The 21,600-nt window shown below is 34.8% G+C and overlaps 1 protein-coding gene across 2 annotated transcripts in view; it reads right to left on the bottom strand.

The window, feature by feature from the left end:
- The window catches only part of SEC22A (SEC22 homolog A, vesicle trafficking protein), a 65,775-nt gene that overhangs the window by 25,946 nt on the left and 18,229 nt on the right, over positions 1–21,600 (bottom strand). The window contains exons 4-5 of one of the 2 annotated variants that reach the window (XM_079155342.1): positions 20,456–20,650; positions 312–427 (exon numbers count right to left, since the gene is read on the bottom strand). In XM_079155342.1, the coding sequence (XP_079011468.1) occupies positions 312–427; positions 20,456–20,650 (311 nt within the window). Of the gene's footprint in view, positions 1–306; positions 428–20,455; positions 20,651–21,600 lie in introns of both variants that reach the window. The other variant, XM_079155343.1, reaches the window with a different exon arrangement.

Below are 21,600 nucleotides of genomic sequence, written 5' to 3'. Positions count from 1 at the left end.
AATTACTCATGGACTTCTTTGCCTCCCCATTTCAGATTAAGCTGTGAGACTGCAGGACCCATGTCACATACATCTTGGTGTCCTCAACATGCCTATCAACAATGCCTATCAGAGGTGATAAATAACCATGGGCTGATTAAGAAGTCAACTAGAAATGAGTGTTTCTGAAGGGAGAACAGGCTAGATATAAAGGACACAGATTTGAGCATGTACTCTGAGCTGCACTAATATCCAAAACCAATTCAAATCAATTATATAACAAGTAGAATGAATAGGTACAGTCAACTGAAATTGTAAAAATAGCACAGTACCTGTAGGAGACTTTCTATGGCATGAAAGCCGCGAATTAAATTCAGAGCTCCACATAAAAGACTAAGGATAAACGCCACAATCCCTGACAGAGTTGCTGGTTCCAGTCGCTGGTGAGCTGGAAAGTAAAAGAAATGGTTAGAAAGGAATACCAGTATCTTGGTGTAGCTGAACTTAAGGCTAAACAGAATTTACTACTCAATTTGAATGGTTCAAACACAAGTAATTTTATACAATGTATCTTAGTAATTGAATATTCTTTTAAAATGCAAAATGTTTGACAAAAAAAAAGCTTCATTCCCCTGAACTCAGATCAAATTAATTTCTTTTTTCTATATTTTTTTTAACAAAGACATCTAACTTGCATTTGGGATATATAGGGGTAACAGTGCTCACATCTGGCAGTAAATCATTTAGAAAAAAACTACTGCCTTAATATGTCTACTATTTGCAAGTAGATGCGAATATTCACCAAGGTGACTTTACTTGAAAATTCATCACATAATTCCTGTTTTTACTATGAATGCTTAGAAAACATTTTTAAGAACATAGTTTGCTTTTAAGCAAAGCTTCCCCTTATTTGGATCTCAGGGCTATAAATATCACTGGATATATGTGAAAGCACATATATAATCACCAATCAGAACTCCACAACAGAATGTGCTCCTATAGCTGTGAGATTCTTGGTCCTCTGAATACCACTTGAAGGCAAAAATGATAAAATACCAGTTTCAGAAGTGACCATTTTATCCTAACAAATATATTTCCTCATCTTTCAGGGCTTCAGTTATATAACAGCTTCCCTTCATCATCATTTTGCACTGGTAGAATTAACAATAGAGTCTAAATGAAAACACAAAATTAAATACATAACCATTAGACCTCAGAAGAGAGACAGAGCAGAGAGAGGACAACAGAATCACATTTTGATTATTTTATTCAAACCACTGAAGTGTAAAAGCCCAACAATGAAGTTAATGAGGTGGAACATTAATATAAGGATGGGCTTAAATCTTTCCAAATTATATTCGGCCACTACAGCAGAAAAGCTTCCCCAGTTTATAAAAACAAAATCAACATATCACAAAAAAAGTATTTATTTTTCATGTTCAGCAGAAAATATGAAACAACATTTCCTTAAATTTCTTTTGTGCTCATGCCTGGCCTCCCAATCAATTTCCTTGAGGTTTCAATATGAAAATAGGAAATCAAATATTTCTGTGAGTACTGGTTCCAAGTTTTTTGTCAGTAGGAAAAAAAAAAAAAAAAACCTCACATTTAAAAATCTACCCAATTGGTATACCAATTAGTCATATTCTGCAGCTTCCCTCCCTCTCCACCCCTTCTCAGTGAGCAAGAGGAAACTGACCTTAATTTTAAAAAGAAATTCTTAATATGGACCTCAAAAATAAAACCAACTGACAACTGAATAGATTATGCAACACACTTCTGAAGTATACAAAATGAGTTTACCTTACTAAAAACAAAAAAAAAAGCAGATAATATTCTGTACTGTAACTAAAAATTCCTATCAGTCAGTTAAGGTCTGGCTATTCAACAGAAAGATATTACCATTTTCAAGTGTTGATGAATATCTAATTAAGAAATGAATAGTAAGTCTACCTAAATTAAATATTTATTGCATTTCTAACACTTGCCTTTGGCCCTAGAACATTCTCTTTATAATAATAGTATACCATTTATGAATTAATTATTTTGGAATGACCAAAAATATTTTTAAAGGCATAAAAGCAAATGATAGGCCTCCTTTAACAAGGACAAGGTATACATTGTACTCAAGGACAGGCTGGCACTCTGCCAAATCACTGTGAGAAAGAAATTCTGAAGTGGCAATTTCCCTACTTCCACCCTCACCCTGTTCCCAGGACCTGTGGCTTGCATTCTGAGAATGGTTATCAAGAAAATTTCATCTTCACACAACACAAGGGGGGTCACGCTTACAAGACAATTTTCCATTTTAATAACTGAATTAGATATTTAACCACATTTTAAACTTGCTATCAATGTTATTTTTTACTGCAGTATAATTTTGTTATCCAAAGATGCTTATTGTACATTTTGTTTGGCACCACTAGGCACTATCAGGTGAAAGAGTGCATTTGGAACAATAACAAATGAGAACCAATGTAGGGAAAAAAATAATTTTGCTGAAACCAAAGCAGTGTCACCTGGATAAGCCTTGCTTTGTTTCTGCTATAATCTTCTGCCACAATGCCTTTTCCTTAATTAGTCTCCTTGAACCCAATAATGGCATTTTCATAACGAAATTAAATTTTTCTCAAAACATACCAATGATTTACAGATTTTCAAAGTTCCTAAAGAAGCAAGGTGAAATCCCTTAGAAATACGGTTATTGGTTAGAGCAACTTAAGGAAGGTTGAAGAGGAAAGAAAGTGAGGAAAAGCAAGAAAGATCTCTGAAGATGAATAAAATGTCATCAGGCATAAAGGACAGGAACCATATTCCATGCAGAGCATGGAACATGAGTGTGGAGACGGAAATGGGAGAAACGCATAATAGCTTCAACACCTACTACTTCTACCACTACTGCTCCTAATAGCAGCTGTTCCCCATGTGCCAGGCACTAAGTGCGTTATATGTATGATCTCATTTCATCTTTCCCATAACCCAAAGCAGTAGGCACTATAATTATCCTGTTTTTGTTTTTTCAGAAGAAAAAACTAAGGTTTTGGAAAATAAACTAATTTGCTCATGGACACGATGTAAGTAGACTGGAATTTAAATCCAGGTAGGCTGACATTAGAACTCCCTCCCTTTTTCTTTCTTACTGGAAGTGCTGGGGATAGAACCCAGAGCCTTGTACAGGCCAGGCAAGTACTCTATTACTGACCTATACCCATCCCAGAACCCATGCTCTTAACCATTCTGATATAATGGTTTTGTTTGGCTCAAAGTTATGTTTGTGAAGAGTAGAGGGAAATAAAATCAGAAAGGGAACTCAAAGCACAGTAGTAATCTCAAGTACTAGGCTAAGAATTATGGGAAATTACATAATGGGGAAACATTGAAGAACAAGAGACTGATATGGTTAAGGTAATGCTTAAGCATAATGTATTAATGGGTTATAAAGAGATTTAAAGTAGGAAGAGAGAAACAATACTTTGAGTGCCTTTTCACGAAGCACACATTGTCCCATTTATCCTTCAAAATAGAATACTTCATCAGTCAGGAATGACTAACTGCTCTGTGCCTGAAATTTCTCATTGGTAAATTGAGGTTAAGTAATTTGCTGTGTCAGATAGCTAGTAAGGGCCATCTTCTCAATTAGACCTTAGGACTGTCTAATTGCAAAATCCATGCTCTTTCTACAATTTTACAGTAGTGAGCGCATAAGGAGGAAATCACTGCAAAAGACTGACTCACAAGAGGGCCTGAATTATGAGAAGAAATGGCAAACAAGAAAAAAGTAAGAGACATCACAGAGGTTAAAACTATTAGAAATGGCAACTAATTAATGTGGGAACCAAAAGGGAATTTTTAAAAATGGGAGTAATATTGATGAAAACACATTGTTACATTGTGTCCAAGTAAGAATATGTAACAACAAATCCAATCATGTACAACTGTAATGCACCAATAAAATATGTCTAAGAAAAAAAAAAAACAAAAACAAAGAAAATGCCAAGTTTTATGTCTTGGTGTCTGGAAAGATGAGGGTGCTAGCAAATGATCCACAGAAAGAAACTCAGGTTTGATCAAGAATGAGGATGTTTTGAACCTACCAAATTTGGAGGTATGATGAAGCATGTTTAACAAGCAATTGAAAAATGGAAGAGTATTACCACTGGAGAAGCAAAGGAGGTCTGCACCTGTAGGAAAGGGTTTAGATGAGAATATCAAAGGAAAAAGCAGGTCAATGGCAAATGCTTGGTAGATACTGCCATTCAGAGCAGGTAAAGAAGTTTGGGAAGACAGATGTGGAAGAACCAGAAGAGTAAAGAACCATAAAAGCATAGCAAGGGAGACCATCAATAAGAAAGATGGAGCTAACAATGCCTATATAAGCCAAAGAAAATCTGAATTTAAAGAGAAAGAAAAATCCTAGATTTATAAAATAATTCAAGTAGATGAAGGCAAAATTCAGACAAGAATTTTAAAATGATAGTAAGAGATAAAAGCATAAATGAATATTATTGCAGTTAAAAGCCAAATAAACAGAATAAATGACTAATAGAGAAAACAGATAACAATAATTATTTTTCTCCTACAGTGTGTGTACAGGAATGGGCGAGGGAAGAAATCTACAATATGCTACCTGGAATGAATATGTTATGTGGAATAAAATAATTCAGTGAAGATGAAATAGAAGCATCAAGAAAGAGAAAAAACAATAAATGAAGCAGGGTCCCAGAACGGTCATTGAGAATTCAAAAAGATGATAACATTCTAAACCTTAAACTTAATCATAATACCACAGCACTTATGCCCCAAGTCAAAGGTAAAGTTCAGAAGATATTGATATTCAAGGTGCCCCAAATATATGGAGGAATATGCAATGGAAAGTAAGGGAATTTTCAGGTCAATAACATCTAAGTGAGTATAATTTACTCTTGAAGCACAACAGAATGAGACTAACTACATGGTACAAAAACAGTATTCTTTTGACCAGTGATGCCATTCCTTATCACCACCTGTCAAAAGTCTGCATGTCCTTCAAGGTCCCAAGACCTAAAGTGGTACTTCCTTTTTATCTCTTTTGAAGCACATATCACATTCTACCTTGTATTTATTTACTGAATTATATTACCTTTTCCCATCTTAATATCTTTACAATCTTCATAAACTGTCTCAGAAAATTTAGGATATTACTTTGGGGAAAAAAAGGCAATAAGTACATAGTGGATTAGGAGATGTGAACATGTGTGTGAGTGCGTGTGTTTGTGAGAGAGAATTCTATTTGGTTTGGAGGCACCAGACAAAACAGTAGCATATTTGAGCAACTGGTAATTGTCTAGAAAACAACAAAATAGACTTTAAAAAATCAGGTGTCAGAAAGTGACAGATGTGTATTAAACTTAAGGTTCAGTGAAGTTTTTTAAAAACAAAAACAGGACAAAAATTAAAAAGAGTAGCAACCTTAAATATTGATAAGAAGTCAAATAATCACAATGCTCATACAATGCTTATGGAAATGTAAAATGATGCAACTAACTCCAGAAAACTGGCAATTCTTAAAGACTTAAAAATGCAACTAACATTTTGACCAAGCACTCCACCCCTAATATTGACTCAAGGAAAATGAAAACATCAACAAAAAGACAAATGTTCATTGAGTTTTGTTAACATTAACCAAACACCGAAAACAAATTAAAGTCCATCAGCAAGAGAATAAATAAACAAGTTGTGGGATGCGCACACAAAGGAATACTACTCAGCAATAAAAGGAACAAACTATTGAGACATGCAACATGTATGACATTATGCTAAGGAAACGAGGCCATACAATATGAGTCACACAATATAATCTTAGTATATGAAGTTCTAGAACAAACAATGAGTATAAAGTGAAAAAAATCAAAGAGGGAAGTTATCGAGAGGGAAGTGGAGTCTGGGAAAGGACACAGAGCAACTTTCTAGGGGAAATGGAAATGTTATGTATTTGTTAAAGAGGCAGACTATGGAATATAGTAATCATGTCTTTTTATTCTGTATTTCTGATGCTTTGACATCTTGGGGCCTTGCTTCCCAGGGTTAGCAGGTTCTTAAAACTGGCAAAAAACTGACCCAAGTGAGCCTCACACTCTCAAGCACCTTCTCTCATACTCAGAGCCAATTTCCCTGCCCTACTTACCCCACAGCCAGGCATCACACAGCTACAGACAGCCCCTGTGCCCCAGAGCCTACTGAAATTACACAATCTTAAACATCCTCACTCTGATTCAATTCTTCCCTTGGAAACTACAGTAAAGGTTCTTGCTCACATTTTCTCCTTTCCCTTCTCCAGGGATCTGTTAGTATTAAAAAACCATCATTGCAATGGCAGTCATCTCCTGGCCTGTTGACCTCAACACAACCGAATATGAATAAAACGTGTATTTTAAAACCAGAAGTCTATAGAAAGATAACAAATTTCCTTAAAAAAAAAAAAAAAGAACTATAGAAATAAATTCTCAAGTAGATGAAAAGGCAATAGGTGGGAGTAGAGATGAAACAAGAATGACAAAATGTTGATACATTGCTACAGTTGGCAAGATGGTTACAACAATATTAATTATATTATTCTGTTTACCCTGCCTATATTTGAAAGTTTCCATAGTGAAACATTTAAAAGAAAAAAAGCAAAAATAGGACATAGTATTTTCATTTAATATACTGACTCTATATCTATAAAGGATGAACATTTATAGACTTCAGTAAATATTAAGTAGGCCAAGATAAAAACATTCTTTCTAAACTGGGAGGAGGCGGACCTGTCAAAGGGTTAGAAAGAAAAAAGGAGAGAAGTGCAGAATACAAAAATGAAAAAAATACAAAAAATGAAAAAAAGAAATTGAAAGACAGTGTAATAGAAAGGAGGGAAGCTTTAAAAACAATGTTTATCAAGTGATTATTAACCTTATTCCAAAATAAAAGAGAAATTTTATTTAGAAGTTTCCCCATAATACTCTTTTAACTTCAGGATTATTGAAAACATGTTGATTTTGGTGTGAATTAAAAGCAAATGTAAGATTCAAATACATTTTAGTTGTCAGTTATTTTTTACTCCTTCTTAAAACAATAACAAAACTCAGATTCTCCCCTTTTTCCCAATGTTTGATGTTTGGTGACCCAGCATAAACTGCTGTGGTATAAAGGTCAGAAGGGAATTTATAGAAGTCATAGAGTTTCTAACAAAGTTTCCATCTCCTGGTGGGTCAGGCTGGACCTCTACCTCATTAAGGTCATCCTCTTGAATTCCAGGGGGTGTGTATAAATGGACAGATATACCTAGCAACACTGACTACCAGACCCATGGAGTTAGAACTACTATAGAAGGGAAGGCCAAAAGAAGAATTTGTAGCTCATCCAACCCAGACACCATCAAAACACTAACCCCTAAAATAATTGCAGAGATTAGTGCCACCATCCAAGGCTTAAAGGTTACATAGGTGGTGATGACTATTATATTACCATTTAATTTTCCAGTTTAGGTCTCCAAAGTGGGTGTGTCTTAGAGGATGACAGATTACTAGAGTCCAACTGCACTTTTCCTTATAGTATTAATTCATGCCTTGATATGTAGGTACTAATTTGATAAACTTTTTTCTTAAGTCCAATAAACAGAGGAAATCAAAAACATTTTGCTTTTACTTGACAGAGATATTAGTACATTTACCATATGGTCACTATGTTACATCAACTCTGCCACAGTTCACAGTAGGGGTTGACACCACAAGCCAAATTCAGTCCACCTATTCTTTTATATAGTGTTTATGGCTACTTTCATGGATCATACCAAGCAGAACTACAACAGAGACCATATGGTCTCAAAACCTTAACTATTTCCTGTCTGTTCCTTTATAGAATACATTTCCTGATCCTTCGCCTACAAGGATCTAACATTCTAACACCCTGTAGAGCATTATTTTCATCCATGTTATTGACATTCACATGTTGATTATATGTGAAAAACAGATGGTAATGTATGCCTCAGGTTATATGCCAGACCATGGAAATTATAAAATTGCAGAAGCCTACCACCTCAATCAGTTTCTGCTGGTCAAAGATCAAGAATATGATGCAAGTGAGGATCAAACTGATGGACCTTGCAACCCATACCACTGAGAAAAGATAAACTGACTAGCATGCCTTTCAAAGGTAACAGCACTACATTTGTTTACTGAATGACAATGGTTGACAAGGGCCCAGAGAAACAGAAGTATCCAGACTGAATTACAGGGCACTTTACTAATCGGTCCTATTTGGATCTGATGGTGCTCAAAATATCTCTGGAAGGTAAGAATAATGTTTTGAGACTAAAAATCCAGATAAAAGAGTAATAAAAAAGGGCCCTGAGGTTATGAAGCAATGCCATGGTCCTTTGGTAAAAACAAACAAACAAACAAACAAAAACTGTTTCCATTTTGAGAACTAGTTATTGGTTTGCATGTTGGCTATGGCATGGTGGTTAGTTGCCCTAACATGAATTATCAGGTATACACTATGAACCCCAAAATAATATCTCTGTCTCATACACACACACACACACACACACACACACACACAAATCAAAGAGACACAGTGAACAAACCAACAAAGAACAGAAAAAAAAATTTTTAATTATCAATAAAAATAAAATTAGATGCCAGGCATGGTGATGCTTGCCTATAATCCTAGCAACTCAGGTGGCTAAAGCAGGAGGATTGTAAATTCAAGGCTAGCCTGGTAAGACTATCTCAAAATAAACAAAAAAGTTTGCAAGTACACCTTAGTAGTAGAATGCCCCTAGATCAATTCCCAGTACCACAAAAAATAAAAATAAAATCAGAAAGAGAGAGAAAAGTGACCAAAAGCTGATGAGACAAAAAGAAAACAAATAAACAAGATAGAATATGCAACAGAATGAAACTAAATCCCTATCTCTCACCCTGCACAAAACTCAACTCAAAATGGATCAAGGACCTCGGAATCAGACCAGAGACCCTGCATCTTATAGAAGAAAAAGTAGGTCCAAACCTTCAACTTGTTGGCTTAGGATCAGACTTCCTTAACAGGACTCCCATAGCACAAGAAATAAAAGCTAGAATCAACCACTGGGATAGATTCAAACTAAAAAGCTTTCTCTCAGCAAAGGAAACTATCAGTAATGTGAAGAGAGAGCCTACAGAGTGGGAGAATATCTTTGCCACTCATACTTCAGATAGAGCACTAATTTCCAGAATCTATAAAGAACTCAAAAAACTCTACACCAAGAATACAAATAACCCAATCATCAAATGGGCTAAGGAAATGAACAGACACTTCACAGAAGATGATGTACAAGCAATCAACAGATATATGAAAAAATGTTCAACATCTCTAGTAATAAGAGAAATGCAAATCAAAACTACCCTAAGATTTCATCTCACCCCAATTAGAATGGCGATTATCAAGAACACAAGCAACAATAGGTACTGCCAAGGATGTGCAGAAAAAGGTACACTCATACATTGCTGGTGGGCTTGCAAATTAGTGCAGCCACTCTGGAAAGCAGTATGGAGATTCCTCAGAAAGCTTGGAATGGAACCACCATTTGACCCAGCTATCCCTCTCCTTGGCCTAAACCCAAAGGACTTAAAATCAGCATACTACAGAGATACAGCCACATCAATGTTCATAGCTGCTCAATTCACTATAGCCAGATTGTGGAACCAACCTAGATGCCCTTCAGTTGATGAATGGATAAAGAAACTGTGGCATATATATACAATGGAATATTACTCCGCCATGAAGAATGATAAAATTATGGCATTTGCAGGCAAATGGATGAAATTGGAGGATATCATGCTAAGTGAGATAAGCCAATCTCAAAAAACTAAAGGACAAATGATCTTGCTGATAAGCGGATGAGGACATATAAGGGGGTGTAGGAGGGGTTAGTGTTAGGGTTAGGGTTAGGTTTAGGGTTAGGGATAAGGAGGGTGGTAAGAATGGAGGAAGGAAGGACTGTATAGAGGAAAAAGAGGGGTGGCAGGGGTGGGGGGGAAGGGGAAAAAATAACAGAATGAATCAAACAACATTGCCCTATGTAAATTGATGATTTTTAATTAAAATAAATTAAAAAAACAAGATAGAAAATTAAAACCCAGCAACTTGAATAACCATGCTAAATGTAAATGGCATAAACACCTCAATAAAACAGCAGAGATTATAAAATTGGGTTTTTTTTTAAAGATCCAACTGCACAGTAGCTACAAGATACCACTTTAAAGGACAAAAAAATTAAAACTATAAAGATGTAAAAAAAAATATGTCACACAACAAGACAAGGATGTCCGCTTTCACAGGGGAGATGTGCTGGGGCATGACTAGCCAAATTATATTGTTATATTGTGTGCATGTATGAATATGTAACAAAAAATTCCACCATTATGTGCAACTATAATACACAAATTTTTAAAAATGTGTTTTGGTTTTGCCTACTCTTTCTTGAAAGATTAAGTAATTTTAAGCCGACTGCAGTGGCACACACCTGTATTCCCAGCAACTCAGGAGGCTGAGGTAGGAGAATCACAAGTTCTAGGCTAGCCTTGGCTTCTTAGCAAGACCCTCTCTCAAAATAAAAAACTTAAAAAAGGGCTGGGGATGTAACTCTGTGCTGGAGCACTTGCCTAGCATGCATAAGATCCTGTGTTCAATCCTCAGTACCACAGAATAATCCATTAAGTTTAAGAAAGGATTAATTTTATTTTAGTTCTATATTTCCCTTATTGAACATTAGGGGGAAAATAAAGCAAGAAAAAGAAATGCAATTGATAAAAATATTTCATGATTTAAAGAATGAGTTCCAATTTTTAATCTTTAAATTATCAACAGAAATTTCTTGACATAAAATTACCCATTTTGAAAAAGAAATTACTTGTATGTGAAGATAACGTTGGTGGCCCAACTTGTCAGCCATTCCCAACACCCTTCTCCTTTACTTGCCATCAGTAAAGAAGTTGGGAAAGCTAACTGCTCACCTGCCCAGACTCTTGCAGTTACAGGTAGCCTTAGGACACATTTGCAGGATTTCTGGGAAAGATTTGCTTCCCAATAGAAGTAATAAAAGTGGCTAAGCCACCTTTTTCCTTAGTTTTGAAACACATACTGAAGATATGGCAAAAGCTGGAGTGGTCCTTTCAAACATGAGGAAGGAAGGATAAAGGGAACCAAAGAGATACCAATGTTCATCATGTTGGGCTGCTGATCTAGTACCATACCCTGACTATCTGTAGACATCTTATGAAATAAAACCAGTTTTGTTTAAATTTCTATTAAATTTCTTTCTTGTTGGTAGAGGCTGAAAGCTGGTTTGTCAAATCGATTTTGGTTTTTTCACAGCTTTAGGTCAGTGTCTACCCCTGTCACTTGATATACTGATAGTGCAGTTTTTCTCAGTTGTTTTGCAGTTCGTCTTCAGTTTAGTATACTTACACTCTGCCCCTTTTCCTGGACTTGCCTCACAAAAGGCTGAGACATGAGTGGAGCTTGGACTTTTTAACTTATCTTACCAAATTGGTAATATAGAGAATTTTGTGTTGGTAATTTGGATTTTGACAAATATTTTCATTCTGGAAGTGACTTTCTGAAAATTAATTTTTGGCAACTCAATCTAGAGTCAAATAAACACATTGCCTGATGTTTGATTCCTCTATAAAAAAAAAAAAAAATGTGAGTGAAAAAAGGATGTCCACTCTCACTACTCTTGCTCTTGAAATTCTATCCAGAGCTATTAGGCAAGCAAAGGAAATTAAAGGATACATATAGGAAAAGAAGGAGTCAAATTATTTGTTTCCTGATGATATGATCTTATACCTGGAAGACCCAAAAACTGCACCAGAGGACTTCTAAAGCTGATAAATAAATTCAACAAAGTAGCAGGATACATGATTGACATATATAAATTGATAGCTTTCCTATATTCCAATAATGAATCTTCTCAGACAATTAGGAAAACTATAACATTCACAGCTAATAACCTCAAAAAAATAAAAATAAAGTAAATCTAAATAAAGGAGGTAAAAGACCTCTACAATGAAAACTACAGGACACTGAAGAAAGAAATTAAAGACCTTTAAAGATGGAAAACTGTCCCATGTTCTTGGATGGGAAGAATTAACATTGTCAAAGTGGCCATATTACTAAAAGCATTATACAAATTCAATACAACCCCCATCAAAATACCAATAATATTTTTAACAGAACTAGAAAAGGCAGTCCTAAAAATCATTTGGAGGAATAAAAGACCCAGAATAGCCAATGCAATACTGAACAAGAACAGCAATGCTGGAAGCATCACAATACCTAATCTCAAATTATACTACAGAGTTATGGTAATAAAAACAGCAGAGTATTGGCATTAAAATAGACATGAATATCAATGGAATAGAAGACATAAAGACAAACACACACAGTTAAAGTTATCTGATACTTGACAAAGGTGCCAAAAATATATGTTGGAGAAAAGATAGCCTTTTTTAACAAATGGTGCCAGAAAAACCAGACAACCATATGTAGAAGAATGAAACTAGATCCCTATCTCTCACTACACAAAAGTCAAAAGTGGATCAAAGTCTTAGGAATTAGGCCAGAAACCTTGCAACTACTAGAAGAAAACATAGGGTCAACACTCCATCATACCGGTGCAACAACTTCCTCAACAAGACCCCTAAAGCTCAAAACATAACACCAAGAATCAATAAGTGGGATGCAATCAAATTAAAACACTTCAGCACAGCAAAGGAAAAGATTAAGAGTAAAGAGAGAGCGTATGAAATGGGAAAAAACCTTTGCTAGCTACTCCTCTGATGGGATTAACATCCAGAATATATATAGAACTCAAAACACTCATACCAAAAACACATGCACCGTGATCAAGTGGGGTTCATCCCAAGGATGCAAGGTTGGTTGAACATACAGAAAACAATAAAAGTAATTCATCACATCAATAGACTCAAAGATAAGAATCACATGATTATCTCAATAGATGCAGAAAAAGCAGTTGACAAAATTCAGAACTCATTCATGCTCAAAATACTAAAAAAACCAGGGATAGTAGGAACATACCTCAACATTGTAAAAGCTACTACATATGTTAAACCCAAGGCGAACATCATTCTTAATGAAGAAAATTTTAAAGCTTTCCCTCTAAAAACTAGAAGGGATGCCCTCTTTCACCACTTCTATTCAACATAGTCCTCGAAACCCTACCCACAGCAATTAGACAAAATGAAGAATTTAAAGGGATGTGAATAGGAAAAGAGCTCAAATTATCCCTTTTTGCTGATGACATGATTCTATATTTAAGAGACCCAAAAGACTCCACCAGAGAGTTTCTAGAACTCATAAACGAATCGGCAAAGTAGCAGGATATAAAATATAAAATTAACACCCATATTTGTGAGTATTAATTGTGTAATTGTGTTCCTATATACTAATGATGAATCAGCTGAAAGATAAAATAGGAAAACTAACCCATTCACAATAGCCTCAAAAATAAAATAAAATACATGGAAATCAATCTTACAAAATAGGTGAAAGATCTTCACAATGAAAACTGCAGACACTAAAGAAAGAAAATAAAGATGACCTTAGAAGACGGAAAGATAACCTCATGTTCTTGAATAGACAGAATTAATATTGTCAAAATGGCCATACTACCAACAGTGCTATATAGATTTAACGCAATTCCTATTTAAAAATTCAATGACTATCAAGAACACAAGCAACAAGAGTTGTTGGCGAGGATGTGCAGAAAAAGGTACACTCATACTTGCTGGTGGGCTTGCAAATTAGTGCAGCCACTCTGGAAAGCAGTATGGAGATTCCTCAGAAAGCTTGGAATGGAACCACCATTTGACCCAGCTATCCCACTCCTTGGCCTATACCCAAAGGACTTAAAATCAGCATACTACAGAGATACAGCCACAACAATGTTCATAGCTGCTCAATTCACTATAGCCAGATTGTGGAACCAACCTAGACGTCCTTCAATTAATGAATGGATAAAGAAACTGTGGTATATATATATACAACGGAATATTACTCCGCCATAAAGAATGATAAAATTATGGCATTTGCAGGCAAATGGATGAAATTGGAGAATATCATGCTAAGTGAGATAAGCCAATATCAAAAACCAAAGGACGAATGATCTCACTGATAAGCGGATGATGACACATAATGGTGGGTGGGAGGGGGGCAAGAATGGAGGAAGGAAGAACTGTATAGAGGGATAAGAGGGGTGGGAGGGGTGGGGGGCAGGGAAAAAAAAACAATGAATCAAACAACATTACCCTATGTAAATTTATGATTACACAAATGGTATGCCTTTACTCCATGTACAAACAGAGAAACAACGTATATCCCATTTTTTTACAATAAAAAAAAATCAATGACATCCTTCATAGAAATAGAAAAAGCAGTCATGACATTTATTTGGAAAAATAAGAGACCCAGACTAGCCAAAGTAATCCTCAGCAAGAAAAGTAAAGCAGGAAGGAAGCATCACAATACCAGAACTTAAATTATATTATAGAGCTATAGTAACAAAAACAGCATGGTATTGGCACAAAAACAGACATGAAGACCAGTGGAACAGAATAGAAGACACAGAGACAAACCCACATAAATACAGTTAAAAATGTATTAGAGAGAAGACAGCCTCTTCAACAAATGGTACAGGGAAAACTGGAAATCCATATGTAGTAGAATGAAATTGAACCCTATCTCTCACCCTACACAAAACTCAACTCAAATGGATCAAGGACCTCGGAATTAGACCAGAGACCCTGTACCTCCTAGAAGAAAATGTGGGCCCAACACTCCATCATGTTGGCTTAGGAACCAGCTTCCTCAACAAGACTCCTAAAGCCTAAGAAATAAAATCAAGAATCAATAAATGGAATGGTATCAAACTAAAAAGCTTCTTCACAGCAAAGGAAACAATCAAAAATATAAAGACAGAGTTACTGAATGGGAGAAAATCTTTGCCACCAGCACCTCGAATACAGCATTCATCTCCAGGATATACAAAGAACTCAAAAAATGTAAAACGAAACAAAAAAAAAAAAAATCACAGGAACTGAATAGGCACTTCACAGAACAGGAAATATGAATGGTTAATAAATAAAATGAAAAAATGTTCAACATCTCTAGCAATTAGAGAATTGCAAATTAAAACTACACTGAGATTCCATCTCACTCCAGTCAGAATGGCAATTACCAAGAATACAAGTAACTATAAATGTTGGCGGAGATGTGGGGGAAAAGGTTCACTCACATTGCTGGTGGGACTGGAAACTGGTGTAACCACTATGGAAATTGGTATGGAATTTCCTCAGAAAACTTGGAATGGAACCTCTATTTGATACAATTATCCCACTCCTCAGAATATACCCAAAGAACTTAAAATCAGCATACTACTGTGATACAGCCACATCAATGTTTATAGCAGCTCAATTCACAACAGCTAAGCTATGGAACCAACCTACATGCTCTTTAACAGATGAATGGGTAAAGAAAATGTGGTATATATACACAATGGACTGTTACTTAGCCATAAAGAAGAATGGAATTATGGTATTTGCCAGTAAATGGATCATACTGGAAACTATCATGCTAAGTGAAATAAGCCAATCCCAAAGAACCAAAGGCTGAATGTTCTCTCTAATATGTAGATACTAACGAACAATAAGGCATGGTGGGGATGGAAAAAATGGAAGTTCATTGGATTAGACAAAGCAGAATGAAGGGAAGGGCAGAGGATGGAAACAAGAGAGACAATAGAATGAATTGGACATAACTTTCCCATGTTCATATGTGAATACATGACCAGTGAAACTCCACATCCTGTAGAACCACAAGAATGGGATCCTAATTAGAATAAATTATACTCCATGTATGTATAGTATGTCAAAATTCACTCTACTGTCACATATATCTAAAAGGAACAAACTCAATATCAAAAAATAATAATAATCCAATCAATAAAAGGGCAAAAGAACAAATTTCTCACAAGAAAAAAACACGAATGGCCAACAAATATATGAAAAAATATTCAACATCTCTAGCAATTATGGAAATGCAAATCAAAGCTGCATTAAGTTGGGCATGATGGCACATGCCTGTTATCCCAGTGGCTTGGGAGACTGAGATCAGAGGATCTCAAGTTCAAAGCCAGCCTTAGCATTTTGGCAGGTCCCTAAACAGTTCAGTAAGACCCTGTCTCTAAATAAAATACCAAAAAGGGTTGAGAATGTGACTCATGGTTAAGCAACCCTGGGCTCAATCCCCAGTACCCCAAAAAACCACCCTATATTAAGATTTCATCTCCCTTCAATCAGAATGCAGATATCAAGAATACAATAAACCCAGTGCAGTAGCACAGCCTGTAATCCCAGTGGCTTGGAAGACTGAAGCAGGAGGACTGAGTTCAAAGACAGCCTCAGCAATTTAGTGAGGTCCCATCTGGTTCAGTGGCTAAGTGCCCCTGGGTTCAACCCCCAGTACCAAAAAAAAAAAAAAAGAATACAAATAATAATAAATGCTGGCAAGGATGTGAAGGAAAAAGATACATTAAATACATATTGGTAGGACTGTAAATTAGCACAACCACTTTCTCTAAGATCAAGATAGGAACAACACAAGGCTATTTACTCTTTTACTACTTCATTCTGGTTAAGCACAGGATTATTGGTTAAGCACGGATTCCACATCTGCAGTTATTTTCTTTCATCCTTTAGAAGACATCAAGTTGCCTTCTGGCTTCCACTTTTTTAAATCAGAACTTTTGTGTGTTTATGCATTTCTGATGGTTTGTGTTGATACAGTCTAGTCTAGGTACCTGGTTATTTATGACTGTTTCCCAAGCATTCTAATTTCAATATCTTATTGAAGACATAATTTGAAATTTATGAAACTATCTTCTTCCAAAAAAAATAACGATTTGCTTCTACCAGGATCTTTGGAACATTAAGCACAGAATAATCACCTCACTCCAATTTTAGAGAACATTATGATTCCAAACAGCTGCAGTCCTGTCTACTGAGCCTGTCTACTTCGGTTAACCATATTCCCGGGTGCAGATATCCAAGGTCCTCCTGGTCCACAGCTGAGTGGTTGCTGTTAAGGTTCACCACCTTGGTGAGCCCTGTGCTCAAATCTGCCTCCCTAGTTCTGAGTAGCTGTCACCTGCTCTCTCTAGACCTGGAAACATTGGGCTTATCTCCCCAGGGATCCATCCTCTTCTGTATCCCAGTATTCTTAGTAAACTTTTTGGATCTCTCAAGACTCCAGGAAGATTATGTTGATTAAATTCTTCTGTATATTAGGGGCTGGGGCTGGGGCTCAGTGGAAGAGCACTTACCTAGTACATGTGAGGCACTGGGTTTAATCCTCAGCATTACATAAAAATAAATAAATAAAATAAAGGTATTGTATCCATCTATAACTAAAAAGAATTTTTTAAAATTCTATATATTAGAGTAAACCACAGAATGTTTACATTACTTTCAGCTTTTGTACACGTACGCAGTGGAGCTGCTGGTCTCAATTATCTACTCCATCACTACTAGATCTGGAAGTTTTCATTAATCATTTATTAATGATTTTAAAAATTGAATATAATCCACATTCAATAAAATTTACCCCTTTAAAGTACACATTTCATAAATTTTTAGTGTACTCACAGAGATACACTACAATTTTTAAAGATACTAAAACTTTTAACTCCACAACACTTTTATCACCCCCAAAAGTAAATCCCATGCTTACTGGTAGTATTAGTCACTGCTACCTCTTGTCAACCACTAATCTTTCTGCCTCTATGGATTTGCCTATTCAGAACATTTTATATAAATTAAATTATAAATATGTTGTCTTTTATATGTGGCTTTTTTCACTTAGTACAGTATTTTTCAAGTTTACCAATGTGGTATCAAGTATTAGTATTTAATTTCTGTGATGTTATTGTTGTTACTTAAGTATTCAATTGAATACATATACCATATTTTGCTTATCCGTTCATCAGCTGATGAAGATTTGGTTTATTTTCACTTTTGGGTTATTCTGAATAACACTGATGAGAACATTCATATACATATTTTTGTGTAGAAATGTTTTCATCTATGATATATACCTAGGAGTAAAATTGTTGGGCCATATAGAAACTCTATATTTAACTTTTTGAGGAACTTTCCCCAGTAATGCATGTGAGTTTCAATTTCTCCCCACCAACATAAATAATTGTCTTTCTTATTTTAGCCATCGTAGTTGGTATGAAATAATATCTCCTTATATAGTTTTGTTTTGTATTTCCCTAAAGACTAATAATGTCAAGCATCTTTATGTGATAATTAGCTAGTTGTACAATTTCTTTGTAGAAATGCCTATTCAAATCCATTTCCCATTTATAAATTATATTGTTGAGTTATAAGAGTCACTTGTACATTTTAGACAATAATCCCTTATCAGACATATGATTTGCAAATATTTTCTCCTATCCTATGGATTGTATATTCACTTTCTTGATTATGTCCTAGAAGAATAAAAGGTTTATTTTTGATGAAATCTTTCTTTTTTTCACTGTGCTTTTGGTGTCAAATCTGAAAAACGTAAGACTAAATCACGATGATTTACACCTACATTTTCCTCCATGAGTTTAACAGTTTTCCTTGCAAAATTTAGGACTTTGCTCTATTTTCAGGTAATTTATATACATATATATATATATATATATATATATGCACATACACATATATATAGGGAGGTAGGAATCCAACTTCATTCTTTTCAATAAATAGTCTTTTCAATAAATGATGCTGGGACAACTATTCTTTCACCACTGTCTTGGCATCATTGTCAAAAATGAACTGACCATAATGGAAGGATTTACTTCCATACTCTGAATTTTATTTCACTGATCAACATGTCCATCCTTAAACCACACCATACAGTCTTAATTACTGTAGTTCAGTAATAAGTTTGGAAATTTGACTCAGAGTCCTCCAACTTTGTTCTTTCCCAAGATTGTTCTATTTTTCTGTCCTATATATTTTGATGTGAATTTTAGCATCAGTTTTTTTATGAAAAATACCGTTGGAATTGTGATTAATCTATATATCAATGTGGATAATTACCAGTACATATTATCAGCTATCTTAATATTGTCTTCTAATCCAAGAACCTGAAACTACCTATCATTAATTTAGGTCTTTAATTTCTTTCAATGATGTTTTGTTGTTTTTTTGTGGTGCTGGGGATTGAACCCAAGGCCTGATGCTTGTGAGGCAAGCACTCTACCAACTGAGCTGTCCCCAGCCCTCAGTGATGTTTTATGGTTTTCAGTGTATAGAATTTTCTTAATTTTATTTTCAAATTATTTGTTGTTAGTGTATAGCATATAATTGATTTTTGAATATTAATCTTATATCCTGCAACCTTGCTGAACTTGTTATTAGACTTTTTTTTGGCAGATTCCTCAGGATTTTCTATGTGAAAGATTATACCATATATAAATAGAATTATATTATTTCTTTCTTTGCAATTTAGAGGTCTTGTTATTTCTTGTCCTTGTTTAGTGACTGACTAGATTATTTAGCGAATTCTGTTTCTCCTTTCTACCACATTTGTATTAATTAAAACAAAAGTGTCATGTTCAGCACACATTTAAAGAATATTAATAAACTAAAGTCTGTATAGAGGAAATTTCTAGGACAGGGAAGACTTCAAATTGCCACAGACAAAAATCTGAAGTAACTGAGGACATTTTATATGAAATAGATTAGACTAAAAGGGTGGAAAGGACACAGAGTTGCTGATTTAACTGCTATTCTGGTTCAGCTAAAGCGAGGTCATAGAACCTAGACAAACTGGTAGGCATTACAGGCAAGCAAACTTCAGATGAAGGAAGAATTTAACAAGTTGTTTAACAATGCATATACTACTTTACAAAACAATGAGATTTCCATTTTTAGGCAGAAGTTTCCATCCTGTCAGGACTACTGAGGATGGTGGTGTTCTTTGGGAGGGAAGGCTTGAGTAGATGATGATTAAGACCTTTACATTTTCTGTGGTAGTCAAGAGCCCTGGTTTAAATGGAGCCATTTCAACATAATTTAGATCACTTTACATGCCTATAAATAAACATTATGAGAAAACTACTTTTCATTTCTAGATGTGTTCACAAAAAAAAAACAAAAAACTATCAGTGTTTTCCTAGCAAAGAGATCCTCTAAGATTGCCTTTTGAAAGTATTTTCCTGATTAGTCACATATCTGTTAGCTTACTTTATAAATAATCTGGAGAAAGGGTTGCTTTGAACTTCTATATTCTCTCACGGATTTGATTTAAAATACTAGAACAAAGTAATTCATTTTCAAAAGTTCTTCTGTTCTTATTTTCAAAAAATAAAAATTTAATGAAATAACTGAGATTGACAACTCACCAGAAGAAATCTTACCAGCACCTTTATAGTCAACAGAAAATGCAGATGTGACTCCATTGGCTGACCCCAGTTCACACATAGGAATTTGATAAGGGGGCCTCAGCTTGATTTCCATCTGCATGTCAGACAGATTTATCTTTGTTGAAAGAGACCTGGGATTATTATATCGCTGCTTGGTCCTCTGAATGAAGTTATCTATGTAAAATAAAAAATAAATTTCCTTACAGTCTTTTATTAATTAAATCATTTGAGAGGTGATGTTTATAGACAGTAAATTTTACAGATAAACAGTTTAATTTGTTATTAAAAATTATTGAATTTGTCAAGGAATTTTCAATATTATTTCAATATTATTTCAAATAATATATCTCAGAGTCATCAGTTTTCACTCCAAAAATTATACTCTAGAAATTAGTAATCATAATTAAAGTAAGGGTTTAACACTCCCTGAGTGTATTATATCCACTGCAAGGAATTACAAACAAAAAACAGCTTTAATTTTAAACCAAAACCTTAATTTACAGGAATTCTTGTCTCATGAAATATTAATAAGAACATATACTATAAGCTACATGTTTTTATAAATCTGATTTTCTAACTTATTGCTTATGCCATTAGAATGTTTTAAAGAATAAATGTAATAAAAACAATAAAAGATATTTCCTAAATATCTTCTAAGTAGAATTTTATTTTTACTATTTATACCTTGGGGTCTTTCCCCACCCGGCTTCTTCTATATTAGGAGATGAGCAAACTACTGCTCACAGGCCAAAATTTAGCCTGCTATTTTTGTAAATAAAGTTTTATTAGACCCTAAGTACCCTCATTCATTTATGTATTGCCTATGGCTGCTTTCGAGATACAATGATAAAGCTGAATAGTTGTGGCAGAGACTGGCCCTTAAAGTCTAAAATATGCACTCTCTGGTCCCTTCCAACAAATGTTTGCCAATCACTGTTATACATTAAGCAGGCTATAAAAGAGTATCACATAAACACAAAACTCTGAATTTGTAGCTTATATATTTCTCCTTGAGAAACTGTCCTCTGGATTAATTACTTGACTAATAATCATAATCCCCTTCACGGTTCAAACACAGTATCTTTTAAATAGGAATCCAAATGAAGTAAGAAGTATAGATCATT

Source organism: Sciurus vulgaris (assembly GCF_902686455.1).
Source record: "Sciurus vulgaris genome assembly, chromosome: 10".
In the NCBI taxonomy this organism is placed as follows: domain Eukaryota; kingdom Metazoa; phylum Chordata; class Mammalia; order Rodentia; family Sciuridae; genus Sciurus; species Sciurus vulgaris.
Note: the sequence above shows the minus strand (reverse complement) of the source record. Positions and strands in the feature narration are given on the sequence as shown.